We start from the raw sequence: 14,809 nt of genomic DNA, 5'->3' as shown, positions 1-14,809 counted from the left end.
TGTTGTCTCATTTTAACTGTGCTGAGTGATTCTTTTCAGTGTTTGATTTAGCCAATGGCTCCATCGTTGCCATTTTGATTCAAAAATAGAAGAAATAGTACACAGATTCTAATATAATTTTACTGATGCTTTCTCAGTGCAAATTATTTTAAAGGACGTGATCACAAATGCAAAGCAGACACATTCTTGATTCTGTTTTTGACCTGGGCAAGTGTGATGTGTCTGAAATATGTGGTTGAGAGACAAAACTCCCTCTTTTGAATTGGGTCTATTGCCATTTCATGACCAGCGATGCAACATTTTCTGTGGATCTTGCTGTTGGGTTGCTGTTCCCTGTGAACACTGCTGAGATGTGCCTGGCCATGGAATTGTTAACATGCACAGAGTTCCGAAGAAGAATGTCTACTCAAAGAAACAGTGCTTGGATGTGCTTTAATGCACGCACAATAGATCTCTGGTAACAGAGGCAGGAATTTACATGCTAGGCGTTGCGAATCCCTTTGTGAATTAATGCACTTTGTAGGCTTTTACCATAGTCTTGTCATGGTTGTATAAAAAGATGAGTAACCTTCTCAAACCTCACACTATTTTTCATGTAAAACATTCATTTTTGTTTTGTTTTGAATTGAGAATTTAATTCCCTCGTGCTTTATCAGTGGAAGTGTCTCTTTTCACTTGTATCGTTGCTGCCTTTTAACCTTGGGGAGATATGATGTATTGCTTGGGGGGTGCAACTGGGGGGCCATAGGATGCTGTGGACCTACCCCTCTGTAGTTCGAGAGAAAGGACGGTCTGTGTGAAACAGGCCTCCCTGATGTGGTGATGGAGGAATGATCCACTGACTGTGCTCAGAGGACAGTAGAGCCTGAAACAGGGGAGGCCTTGGTGTGAAGGAGCACAATAAAATAGCCTGGGAACTAAGACATTTTCTCCCCCATTAGGCTTAGGAAGGCTGTAGATCATCTCATGGTGAAATGTACGGTATGTGTTATTTTAAAGTTGCATCCATAAGTCACTAAAGGACTGTAGTAATTAGTAGTACCTGACGCTTCAAGAATTTGCTGACTTACCTGCGCGCGCTCTCTCTCTCTCTCTCTCTCTCTCTCTCTTTCTTTCTTTCTCTCTCTCTCCCCACCCTTTCTTTCCTCCAAAGCACTGTCTTCACTATTTGCTTTTCAGGGTGCAGCAACAAAGAGGTGAGATAGGCAAACATATAAGGAGCTAGTTTATCCTTCTGACCTCCCAGTGAAACCCGTGTTGAGCGTGTTCCTCAGCATGAAACTTGAAGTCCCTTTGCCTAAATTTACAAAGAGATACCATGTTTAGAAACTCCTTATGGTGCTGGCTGTATCGGCTGTCAACATTGACCGCAGCTGTGCATAGTTGTTTGCTCTCCACGCCCGCCCCCCCCCCACTGCCATGTACTGCTCTAGCTGATGAGCTGTGCCATTACCTGTGATCCCCACATAAGTCTGAATTCAGCCAGACTACTAGTTAGGAAAAGTGCAGTCCCACTCTTGTCTATCCTCCAGTTATTCAGTCTGAGCAAGATAAAACTGATCTGATAGATGTACAGTTACAGTAGTGCCTCGCAAGATGAAAAACTCGCTAGACGAAAGGGTTTTGCGGTTTTTGAGCTGCTTCGCAAGACGAATTTCCCTATGTGCTTGCTTCGCAAGACGAAAACGTCTTGCAAGTTTGTTTCCTTTTTCTTAACACTGTTAATACAGTTGCGACTTGACTTCGAGGAGCAACTCATAGAACGCAGTGTGGTAGCCTTTTTTGAGGTTTTTGAAGACTTTGGTGATTTTTGAAGCTTTTCCAAAACTTTTCCGACACCGTGCTTCGCAAGACGAAAAATTCGCTAGACGAAAAAACTCGCGGAACGAATTAATTTCGTCTTGCAAGGCACCACTGTACTGACAGGATCTGAGTAACTCTGAATTCGGGTCTATTACACTGTAAAAACTTTGAACATTGAAATGCCATACAAGTGAGCAATAGCTACAAGAGTAGAGAGAGACAATGCTCAACTCCAAATCACTATCTAAACTTTCATCTATGCAGGAGCTTCTGTATGTTGTAACCCTTGAAGTTTGCTGATTCCATCATCTTTGTTCTGCCCCAGATATATTTTTACTTAGCAGCCATTCGCTGTGCTGCCACATTATTTTCCTTCCTGCAGTGTTGCTTGATGGCTAAACTGAAAAACTTGGAAGCTGCAGGAGACAATTCTTGGGACAAAAGGGTTGCTTAAAATCTCTAGAAAACAATTTTAAAATTCAAGTTGTGTGTATGATCTGTACCTTCAGTGGAGCTTACTATGGAGGTATAGGATTGTAACCTAAGTCTACACCACCCAATCTCTCATCGCATTGTTTTTTTCTACTTCCCTACCACATGGGCAGCAACCAAGACAACCACAGGTCTGCCTTCTCTGGGTTGTATTCAGCTAAGTCCTACTTGGAGTAGAGCCATCAAAATTAATGAACCAAAGTTTGCCATGCCCATTTTAACTTCACTGGGTTTGTGCTAGCATTGAATTACATCCTCTGAAATTTATGTCCTGACCCTGATCGAAGGCTGTGCTCATTGACAATGGGGCTTGTGAAACTATTTCTTGATTGAATTTACTTAGCCAAACAGCAGTGAGCATTTCAAAGCCTGCGTGCTCTTAGTGAGTTTGTGATTAATAGGGCGATGAGCAGCTTTCAAGATATGTTCATGTACAGAGATGGGGATTCTGTGGCCCTCTGGATGTTGGGTTATAATTCCCATCATCCCTGATGATGGGCCATGGCCTAGGGATGATGGAAGGCTGCAGGTTCCTCATTGTTGATACAGTCAGTGGAAAGTACACCACAATGGCGGTGAGGATAGGTTGTCTTTAGTTGTTATCCTAGGAGGCAGCTGCTGCATTGATCTGTAAATGGTGTAGCTCTGCAACTGAACAGTGATAAAATGCAATGTATCTAAGGCAGCATAAATCTGCTAGGTGGTAGCTTGGTATGTCTCAGTATAATAGAACAGTTGCCCGGCAGGATTCCTAATTTAAACTGGCATAAGTGTGACATAAATTCAAGTTTGTGCAAGCCTGAAGCATAAGCCTCTTTTGAATTTAAGGGCCTGTACTCCTTTGCCATAAGTAAAATTCAAGTTTGCATGTTATATCAGAGTCCACTTTTCACAGCAGCATGTTGTACGTGCCTGTTTTACTCATTGCAGATCTGTATTGCAAGTGTCTCCCAAGCAGGAAGGAGAAAGACATTGGCCTCAACTTATAAGTAGGTTGCCATCAGCAAAGTTGTTGTTGTGCCTCAGTCTTTAGGTACAGCTGCATGCACAATAGTTACAAAAGGGAAGTGTGTTAAGGGGGGGTGCTTGCGTGTCTCTTGTGGGGGGAACAATGTCATTACAGCTTTTGCAATGGAAGTGCTGTAGTGGTGAATAAATGAGAGGCATAAACTGGTATAAAGCTGAGAGGCATAAATAAATGAGAGGCATAAAGCTGGTTGTCACAAGTTAATGAGAAAGTGGATGAATTTACACCATGCACACACCGCAATATATTCATTGCTTCTGGAATCCTGCAGTACTAAAAGCAAAAGATCACAAATGAAATGGACATGTACTTGTTTCTCAAAATATTTCCCCTCCACACACAATATGGGAGAGACTTTATCTTACATTGCAGCGCTGCATTTCGCTCTTCAAAAATCAAAAGAGCTGGCCAATTAAGTCATTGGCCAGGCCAGCTTTTAAAAACTGCTAAATAATTGGCCAAGGGTGGATTATCACCTTTGTCTCTAGCGACTAATCTCCAATCTTCTGCGAGGACCAGGCCTAGTTTTCTCCTCCAGCTTGTAATGAACTTGCAGTTCTGAGCTGGGCAGTGCTCCAAGCACCTGGAGTCACTCATCTAGCAAAGGACTTTGCTCTGCCCCAGCTCCTCCAGTCCATTAACAAGCTGCCCCAGCGGATATCTGAAACTGCAGTCCCATGGCTGTGCTATACAGAGGGTGGCCTTGATAGTGGGGAAGGAAAGAGACAATCAGGGATGCAGCAAGGACAGGGTGGAGCTGCCAGGGGTGAAAGGAGAGCTACTCTTCTCCAAGAGCCCAAGATGCCATGTTTTTAAACAGTGATGAAGAAGAATAAATGAAATTGCAGAAAGTGCCCCACTGTAACTTGAAGCTGTCAAGAAAGAATGCAAGCCTGTGAGCACAGCAGCCTAGGAAGTGGCGTCAAATGTTCTCCAAACCAGTTTCAGCTGTCTTCCCCGATTTGCCTTTGGGTACAGAGGAGGGCAACCAAAATGGTCAAAGGCCTGGAAACGATGCCTTATGAGGAACGGCTAAGGGAGCTGGGCATGTTTAGCCTGGAGAAGAGGTTAAGGGGTGATATGATAGCCATGTTCAAATATATAAAAGGATGTCACATAGAGGAGGGAGAAAGGTTGTTTTCTGCTGCTCCGGAGAAGCGGACACGGAGCAATGGATCCAAACTACAAGAAAGAAGATTCCACCTAAACATTAGGAAGAACTTCCTGACAGTAAGAGCTGTTCGACAGTGGAATTTGCTGCCCAGGAGTGTGGTGGAGTCTCCTTCTTTGGAGGTCTTTAAGCAGAGGCTTGACAACCATATGTCAGGAGTGCTCTGATGGTGTTTCCTGCTTGGCAGGGGGTTGGACTCGATGGCCCTTGTGGTCTCTTCCAACTCTATGATTCTATGATTCTATGATTCTATGATTCTACAGATGTAGGCCACTCACACTATACCTAAATGGATAGTCCTGATAAGACATGAAGTCTTCACAAAGACAAGCTTTGCTGAGAGCTGAAGGCCAGCTTTTATGGCCGCGGGTGGTAGGGTGAGGTATCTGCAAAAGCCAATCCTCCAGAGCCCTCGTGACATACTGCTGCTCCTCATTGTCATTTGCTTGCTCACCTGCCCTCTTATGGGCCAGAGTGGATGACTATGCAAATAATAATAATAATAATAATAATAATAATACCCCGCCCATCTGGCTGGGTTTCTCCAGCCATTCTGAGCAGCTTCCAACAGAATATTAAAATACAATAACCTATTAAACTTTAAAAGCTTCCCTAAACAGTGCTGCCTTCAGATATCTTCTAAAAATCTGGTAGTTGTTTTTCTCTTTGACATCTGGTGGGAGGGCGTTCCACAGGGCGGGTGCCACTATTGAGAAGGCCCTCTGCCTGGTTCCCTGTAGCTTTGCTTCTCACAGTGAGGGAACCACCAGAAGGCCCTTGGCGCTGGACCTCAGTGTCTGGGCAGAATGATGGTGGTGGAGACGCTCCTTCAGGTATACTGGACTGAGGCCGTTTAGGGCTTTAAAGGTCAGCACCAACACTTTGAATTCTGCTTGGAAACGTATTGGGAGCCAGTGTAGGTCTTTCAAGACCGGTGTTATAGGGTCTCGGTGGCCACTCCCAGTTACCAGTCTAGCTGCCGCAGCAATGTAAAGGTGGAGGAGCTGCAGCTTTGGGCAGCCATTGCTACTCCCCAGCTTTCAGTCTAGATGGATGTGATAGTAGAAATGGGAAGGGGAACAGCTGGTAGCTGCAAGGAGAACCCACTGAGGATGTCCTGCCAGCAGTTTCCTAAAACCTTAGGAAATCACTCCTCGTGGAGTCTTCACAGCCACCACCTCTATATCTCGGCTTTTGTGGCTGATGTACAGCAACCGGTGCTTTTTTTTCTTAAAAAAAATGTTTAGGGATACTCTCACTTTGACTCAAGAAAATCACAGGGAAAGGAAATGAAGCCGCCATCGGAGGTGGTAACAACGAAACTGACCAATCACCATGCTTCATACTCCTACTTCATACATTAAACGCTTGCTTCCATCTAAAACACCGTGACAGGAAATGAGGCCACCATCAGGGGTTGCAACGGAACTGACAATTCACCATGCTATTCAATGGAACTGATGATTCACCGTGTTAGAGAAGAAACTAAATTTTTTTAGTTTCTCCTCCCGTTAGATTCACAAAATGTTTAGGCGTATTCGTACCCCCAGGGAAAAAAGTACTGACAGCAACCATCCCTGAAAGTAGATGTTCATTTCTGTTGCAGTATCCTTCATCCAATAAAGATGAAAGGAGGTGTGGTTTGCCAAACACCCAACACACCTGTGCTGAAGCTGGCAGACAGAGATGCCCCACAAGGATGGGTGAGTGTAGGGGAGAAGAAAAACTCACAAAAGGACACCATATGCTTCTGTAAAGTTTAAAAGCAGAACGTGACATGACTGCAACAGGGATTTCCTGAAGGAATCTATAAAAGTTATAACATAGGGGATAATATCCCTCTGCTCTCCGCCCCTACCCTCTGAAATTAAAGCCCAGCAAGCTGACGGAGACTATAGGGTGGCACTAGCCCATTACAAGAGCGTACGTGTGAATTATTAACCATTTATACTGTTTCCATTCTATCCTTTTCAATCATCACTTCAACAGGTGGCATGCTTTAAGCATTGTTCCCATGTCTTCCATTTGAAGGAAACAGGCCCTGGAACAATATGAAGCAACACTTGCACAGTCTGTGTGTTTTGTTTTGTTCTTTTTCTTTCCTTCTCCAAGTTGTTTCCTTCAGCTGAATGGGGAGTAACTACTCCAGCTCTTTGGGAAGTGGCACCTGTGCAGCAAAAATAAGAAATGTAAATGTAGGGTAGTGGGGAAGGGGGAGATATATCCTCATCACAATCTTCCAAATGAAATAAAATGGTAACTGGGTTCAATTCCCTACCCATGGTATAAACAAAATACCCTTCAATATATATATACCAGACACATTGTGACAATTAATTCAATCCACTAGAAGCAATAGATGATCTCTTTACAACCAAATCCTAAAAGCGTAGTTTAGGCAATCCATCCATTTCAACAGAACTTACTTTCCACATAAATTTATTACCAGGCTCAGCATAAGTTGTTGTCTACCACAAGTACATATAGAGGGTTTTTTTTTAATTTTAGACATGTCCCGGGCTTATAATTTTGCTTTTTGTGTTACTGTTTTTTGCAATATGCTTGGTAAAAAGGCATTGTACTGAGCTGCAGGTGGGATGAACAGCTGAACTGACAAGCTTAGGCCATCCAGGTGATGGATGGGATGAGTATGCTGACTGTTGATTGTTCTCTAATGAGCATTGCAAGCTGCTTGTGGCTGGAAGACACTCAGTGCCAGGTGTGTGGCTCATCTGTTTATGCACACACACAACATCAGCCTGTTCCTTCCCTTCACTGAGGTGCACAGCGGCTCACAAACTGTATCTGGAATTTCTTCTATAAGGTAATTGCAGGCTGTCCTGACTTATGGTGTTATATGTTTCTAAACCCATTTCCACTGATTTTCCATTGCGGGAATATATGGATTGTGGGAAGTAGAAGTGCTGGAATAGAAGGTGTGAACTGACTACCACCCCTTTCACCAGCAATAGAAGCCCCTCATTTAACTGTCCTCAAATTGACAAAATGGACATGTTGAGGAATGTTCTCCTGTGTTGTTTTATGTGACTGAAGCTTTCTAGAAGTTTTACAGTTTGGAAGGCTACAATTAAACCACTAGACTAATGTATATATAAAAAAGGAGAAATAATGATGGGCATTAAATACAATACAATGCTCTAGCCCTGCCCAGGCTATTTGTCTATAACAGCTATTTAGTTCAAGTTAAAACTAAGAATGCTACAACAGATCGAAAACAGAAAGCATTAAAACTGGCTCTGATTTTAGATTGCCATGTTTCTAGACAGGAAGCTAGCCCAGATGTCTTAACGTAATGAAGGGAACCGCCAGGAGGTGTAATGTATATTGCGTGACTTTCAAGCTTGGAAAATTACTTCTGAACTACCGAGGAAGACATCATTAAACGTAACTGCTATGGGTGACCTCAGTGATTAACAGGTGCAGGAGACGGGACCTGATCCAAGTGAAAATATCCAAGGCATGCAAAACACCCTAAGGATAGAGATCTAGTGTGGGTGAGCTTTTCCAGCTGTGTAATTGAGAAGGGGGATTTGTTGGGAAATGCACCCTGCATCTCCACATCTTGCAATGCTCTTGGTGGCTGACACTGGAGACGCCCCACCTGGGGTCAGAAGGATCTCAGACAAATGCTCCTCCTCAAGCAACATGACTAGCGAAGGAAAAATAAGACGTACTAAATGTTAAATCTTCACTGTGTGTGAACATATATACATCACTCACATATATTGGTGCCACAGTGTGGAGAATGTAAGACCTACTGGATACACTTTATCATTAATATGATGTGATTGCCCTTTTGGGAACAGAATCAGAATAAACAAACTGTAGCAGAAGGGCCAGTGGTTACCACTATTGGGCACCCTCAGGTAGGAGATCACAGCCAACTTTCAGACCCTCTCTAGGACTTGCGCCTCTTCCTCATTATTGCTTTCTGTTCACATGTTCCATTAGTAATGTCAGCAGTGATGGAAGCAAGGTGAAGGAGAAGGAGCCCAGCTCCCCTTGAGGGCCCACTCAAGGAGGAGGCTCACAAAGACATTTCATCCCCGCCCCCCGAGGGGGTGGGACCCCAAAGCCAGCACTGGGTAGTTTCCAATACAGTGGTACCTCAGGTTACATATGCTTCAGGTTACAGACTCCGCTAACCCAGAAATATTACCTCAGGTTAAGAACTTTGCTTCAGGATGAGAACAGAAATCGTGCGGCGGCAGCATGGCAGCAGCGGGAGGCCCCATTAGCTAAAGTGGTGCTTCAGGTTGAGAACAGTTTCAGGTTAAGAACGGATCTCCAGAACAAATCAAGTACGTAACCAGAAGTACCACTGTACAGACTTAAATGCTGCAATTATAATGGATCTAAAAATGCTGATAACAACAACATTGAAAGGCGCATGCAGTGTTAATGCCATCCACCTGACAGCTGCAAAGTATGGCTGCACTCAGAGTAATATAACCATATTAGCAACATCACTCCCACCCCCACTGACATCTGCATGTTGAGCCTGAGAATATGTTGGAAGCCGCCCAGAGTGGCTGGGGCGACCCAGTCAGATGGGCAGCATATAAATAATAAGTTGTTGTTTGTTGTTGTTGTTATTTGTAGTCTGGTTGGCAGCCTCTCTCTTTTAGCTGAAATTGCCAGAGACTGAACATGGGTTCCTTCATGATGCAAGGGATCCTTCCAAAATTACTTTAGATAGCTACTATTAAAATTCTCTCTCTTTTGAAAACAGTAAATTTTCCACCCATAAACATGCATCTTAGTTTGGAATTTTTTTTTTAAATGTGGGTTTTTAAAATAATAAAAAATACAAAAATTCCATCATTAGTCTTTACATAATATTAATGTGAGTGCACAAATGAAGTTTGCATGCTTTGGATCCTAAGTCAGGAGCAGAAAAGAGGTCTGCCCAGTTGCAGGCCATTCCCCATTTCCCCCCATCTCACATGGCTCAGGAGCCCTTCCCTCCAGCCTTCATGAGATATCTGCGGTGGAAATAAGGGGACAGAAAACTTTCCTTCCATGGCCATCACCAGTGGTGGTGGTGGTGGTGGTGGAGGTCATCTCAATGGGGAGACACCACAGGGATTTTCCCTTTGGTGTCTCTCCTTCTGGGGAGAAACCTCCGTCTCCTTATTAGGGTGCAAGGACTGCACCCCCATAAGAGTGGCTGATGGATGGTGAAAAGACTGTGAGTGAGAGGCAGTACGTAAAGTGAAGATCTCTCAGAGTGAGAGACTGGGTAAGAAAAGGGAAGTTAACCAGTGAAAGGTGGGAAGGTTTGTAATTTTCTCTGGTGAATGGGGAATTAAGAGTTACATTTGTTCAGAAAGGTATTTGCATTTCTTATACATTTTCTGAAGGTTTAGATCTCCTCAGGGCTGGTGCTTTTATTAGGCTGCCTAGGGTACAGACCTCAGAGGGGCACAGTACTGACCTTTCAGGGACAAAATAAAAAAATTTCTTCCTGTAGCACCTTAAAGACCAACTAAGTTAGTTCTTGGTATAAGCTTTCGTGTGCATGCACACTTCTTCAGATACACTGAAACAGAAGTTGCCAGATCCTTCTATATAGTGAGAAGGTGGGGAGGGGTATACCCCTCCCCACCTTCTCACTATATAGAAGGATCTGGCAACTTCTGTTTCAGTGTATCTGAAGAAGTGTGCATGCACACGAAAGCTTATACCAAGAACTAACTTAGTTGGTCTTTAAGGTGCTACAGGAAGAAATTTTTTTATTTTGACTATGGCAGACCAACACGGCTACCCATCTGTAACTGGAACCACTTTCAGGGACAGTTTTATACAGATTAATTTTTTACATCTTATAAATTTCTGATAGTATTTTACTTCTATATTTTGAAGAATTTCATCATTTTTGAGGTAATTCATACATTAGAACTTTTTAAAAAGTATATATGAAATAGACTTCAGAGTTGATTGGAGGTTATGTTACATAAAAAGTGAAAATGCACTTCATTTTAAATCTTAAAAGTCACATCTTAAACTTGGCAACTTTATCAACTAAACATGCCCAAGCATCAGATACACTTCAGCTGAAGGAATAGGTGACAAAATTTGTAAAGGAAAAGGCACGCAACCTAATATTTTGATGTGCCTGAAACAGAGACTTTTCAGAGGCTTTAATTTTAATATCACAGGTTTGTTCAAAGTTATTTGTGTGCTAAAACATTTTCTTTTGTACTTGAGGAAGAAAATAAAAGATTGTTGTATTACTTATTCCTGCAATTTACAAATTTAGCAGTTTCAAGTTTTGTGTATTTCATTTTTTCTACAAGACATCTGGGATGTGTGTGTGCAAGTACTTAGCCTTGCTTAGGGTGCAAAACAGCGTGACACGGGCACTGGATATCCTGCTGCTGATTTCCCCCTCCCTTAATTTTTTAGGAGACTGTTGTTATTAGATGTGTATTATGTTTATAGTTGCGTCTGAGATAAGCAAGTTATATGAGCTTCTGGATTGTACAGGGTTTATAAGAGTGTGTATAATTTGGCACGGTTATTATATTTATTACTATGTATTGCTTATTATTCTTAACTGTATCTACATAGCCATCCTAATGTTTTGTATTGTCTGGCTATTATGGGATATATTAACATATTGTTTATTATGTTCTATGTTGTAAACTGCCCTGTGGTTTATTTTGCTTTTTGTTTTCATTTTGCAAAATGTGGTACAGTATACAAATGTTAAAACTAAATAATAATAAATAACTGCAAATGTTAGCTATATATACAAATAGCTATATATACAAATTGCCAGTACATGACACCCAATTTAAATTAGGATAAGAGTAGGAGATAGGGGGACTATGATCCTATGGTTCCATATGCAGATCATTCCCTGCGGGCAATCTGCATATGGAAAATGTCCCCATTAAAGTGAATCAAAAGTTTTCTTCCAGTGCAAATTGTGGCTCTGGACTGGGACTACAGTGGAGGTAAAGGATTTGTTCCTTACCCTCTCCCTTGGTAGGGTGATGATCTGGATCAAGGGTGGTGGGTTGGGATACACCGACACTTTGTCTAAATTGAAAACCCTTGCATTTAAAGCAGGCACCCCCAAACTCAGCCCTCCAGATGTTTTGGGACTACAACTCCCATCACCCCTGACGACCGGTCCTGTTAGCTAGGGATGATGGGAGTTGTAGTCCCAAAACATCTGGAGGCCCGAGTTTGGGGGTGCCTGATTTAAAGGCTCAGAAACATAGCCTTTGCAATGTGCAATTTCACCCTTAGGATCCAGGCCATTGTCTCCACAACACACAGCCGTTGTCATCCCCAAATGACTCGATTTTGAATGAAAGATCTTAAGATATTGCAGTATTTTCCTACTTCCTTTTTTCACCCCATTGCACTCACCGGTTTCAGATAAGCTACGTTGCTCTGGCGAATATCATTAAGTAGCTGATCTCTAGGAGTGACTTCCACCAGAGGAGGTGGCCGTCTTCTTGGAATAGGCTTGAGTGTCTTGATCACATCTTTGAGGTTGGTTTTTTCAGCAGGCTCCACATATTCTTTTATGGTGGGTTTCCGCTGGGTTCTCTTGAGTTTCACTATTTTGAAGTCGCTGCTGCTTACCTTTTCAGGTTCTGGTTTTCTTGCAGGCTCGTTTTTCCTGCCCGCAGATGGGGCTTTGGGGACTGGTGGCATTGGAGGTTGCATCGAAGGAGGCATCACTGAAGCAGGCACTGGTCCCCCTAGCAATTCCCACATGCCAGGAGGCAACCCGAGTCCGTTCTCTAACATGGCTATTAGCTCTTTCTGCTGTTTTCGTTGCTGCTGCTTTTGCTCCTCTATCCTTTTCTGCCTCTGTTTATCGAGGTTTCTGCTGAGCAGATTGGTAACCACCATTCTGGGACCTGGAAGTTCAAAGTGATACCCTATCTTGAGCAGTGTAGGGTTGGCTTTCAGTAACCTGGCGATCTCTGTTTCTGCTTGATGGCCCAACATGCTTCTCTGGTTGTGAAAGCGTAGCTCAGTCAGCTTCTCATTGTACTGCAGACACCTCATAATTGCAACAATTCCTTTACCCGAGATGAAATTTGAATCAATATTCAGTGTGGTGATGCTCCTGTTTTCACGCAGCATGTTGGCCAAGGCAAAAGCAACATTATCATCTGCCCCCACATTGGCTAAACTGAATGTTTTGATGTGCTTATTCTTTTTCATAGCATTGACAAAGTCCACCAGCATTTCCTTGGGGATGTTCTCAATGTTGTTCAAGTTGAGTTCTGTCATGCTTGGGTCATTCTTCTGGACCTTTCTCAGGCTCTCATCTAAATTGGTTTGATTTCCTGAAGGCCTAGCACTTAACTTAATAAAACTAGTATCTACAGCTAATTTTTTGGGAATATTTAATTTTGATGCTTTCTTTTCATTATTTTCTTGTTTTTCATCTGATCCCTCTGTTTCATGTTCACTTCTGCTGTCCTCTTCACCATATGGTTTCTTTGTTCCCAGTTCTTCCTTATCTTTCTCTTCGTCCTCGTCCTCTTCATCCTCGTCCTCTTCATCCTCCTCCTCCTGTTCTTCCTCTCCTTCCTCCTCCTCCTCTTCCTCCTCCTCGTCGTCGTCTTCTTCTTCTTCCTCCTCCTCTTCACCTTCCTCTTCCTCTTCTTCATTCTCTTTATAGTCTCTTACGTCTCCATTTGTTTTCCCTGCGTTATTTTTCACCATCTGCTTCTCATTACTAATATCTGCAGAATTTTCTTCGGACTTCTCCACAGTGTGTCTCTGCAGAAAACAGAATGCTAAGAGCTGAAATAATTTAAAATAGTTTTGCCTCATCTACTAAATAAAACCAACAAACTTGATGTGACATTTGAATTTGTTTCCCCACTGTGCAGATGAGTTACTTTAAAAGAAAATACACAGTTCTAAATTCCAGTATATTCTATGCTGGAATTTATTCTTTACTTTTCACAGTCCAAATGCTCTGATGTCAATATTATTTGAGTTTAATTGGCTTTGTCTGCTACATTACTATTATACAGTAACCTTTCATATGTCAAAATCTGGAAATAACTACTTCATTATTTTATAATGGGTTTCAAAATAATATACATTATTGGACTCATTCTGCAGTCAGTCTGGTTGTTCCATTTCTCCACAGATCCCTCTGGATGTCAAATGTATTGGTCTTCTGGCTAAAACATCCACTTCCTTCCACTGATTGCCCTGTTTTCCTATCCACAAAATAACTATTATTTTAGAATTACTGTAACCATAGCATTTCTTCCTCCATCACCACATACAGGTGGACATTAAACAAGCCCCACAGGACACTGTAAAAGAACATACAGGTGGGGTTTTCAGTAGTGTCTGAGTAGTGGATCCACCCCCGTCCAGCCCAGACACTGAGGTCCAGCACCGAGGGCGTTCCGGCAGTTCCCTCACTGCAAGAAGTGAGGTAATGGGGAACCAGGCAGAGGGCCTTCTTGGTAGTGGCGCCTGCCCTGTGGAATGCCCTCCCATCATATGTCAGGGAGATAAGTAACTATGCAAGCTATAGAAGACATCTGAAGGCAGCCCTGTATAGGGAAGTTTTTAATGTTTACCGTATTTTTCGCTCTATAAGACGCACCAGACCACAAGACACACCTAGTTTTTGGAGGCGGAAAACAAGAAGAAAAATATTCTGAATCTCAGAAGCCCGAACAGCAAGAGGGATTGTTGCGCAGCGAAAGCAGCAATCCCTCTTGCTGTTCTGGCTTCTGGGATAGCTGCGCAGCCTGCATTCGCTCCATAAGACGCACACACATTTCCCCTTACTTTTAAGGAGGGAAAAAGTGAGTCTTATAGAGCAAAAAATACGGTAATTATGTTTTTGTATATGCTGGAAGTGGCTGAAGCAACCCAGTCAGATGGGTGGGGTACAAATACTAAAATTTATTGTGTTTTAAATTTATTTTGTATTTAATATTCTATTGGGAGCTGCCCAGAATGGCTGCAGAAACCCAGCCAGATGGGCGGGGTATAAATAAAAAATATTATATTATAAATTATTATAATTATTATTAGTAGTAGTAGTGACTGGCAGGGCTGAATGAGGTAGGGCCATATGGAAGTGACTGCCAATAACTTACAGTAAGTGTGAGAGGGGTAGGGAGGTTGGTGTGGTGTGGGGGCAGCAGCAGGAGGGTTGAATTGGGTCTGCAGCCGTGCCCACACTGCATCACACTTCCTGCCACCTCTCCCCTCTCATTTACAGTTACTAGCAGTGACCTCTGTACTGGGAAGCCAGGGAAGCAACCCACCCTGCTCATGTTCTG

The 14,809-nt window shown here is 42.8% G+C and overlaps 1 protein-coding gene across 2 annotated transcripts in view; it reads right to left on the bottom strand.

The window, feature by feature from the left end:
* Positions 1-5,727: 5,727 nt before the first annotated feature.
* The window catches only part of LMOD3 (leiomodin 3), a 34,474-nt gene continuing 25,392 nt past the window's right edge, over positions 5,728-14,809 (bottom strand). For both annotated transcript variants that reach the window (XM_082209967.1, XM_082209968.1), the window contains exons 3-4: positions 11,898-13,271; positions 5,728-6,660 (exon numbers count right to left, since the gene is read on the bottom strand). In XM_082209967.1, coding sequence (XP_082066093.1) covers positions 6,634-6,660; positions 11,898-13,271 — 1,401 coding nt within the window. In that variant the 3' untranslated portion in view covers positions 5,728-6,633. The remainder of the gene's footprint in view (positions 6,661-11,897; positions 13,272-14,809) is intronic.

The sequence above is a fragment of the Podarcis vaucheri genome, assembly GCF_965113315.1.
Source record: "Podarcis vaucheri genome assembly, chromosome: 2".
Classification (NCBI taxonomy): Eukaryota; Metazoa; Chordata; class Lepidosauria; order Squamata; family Lacertidae; genus Podarcis; species Podarcis vaucheri.
Note: the sequence above shows the minus strand (reverse complement) of the source record. Positions and strands in the feature narration are given on the sequence as shown.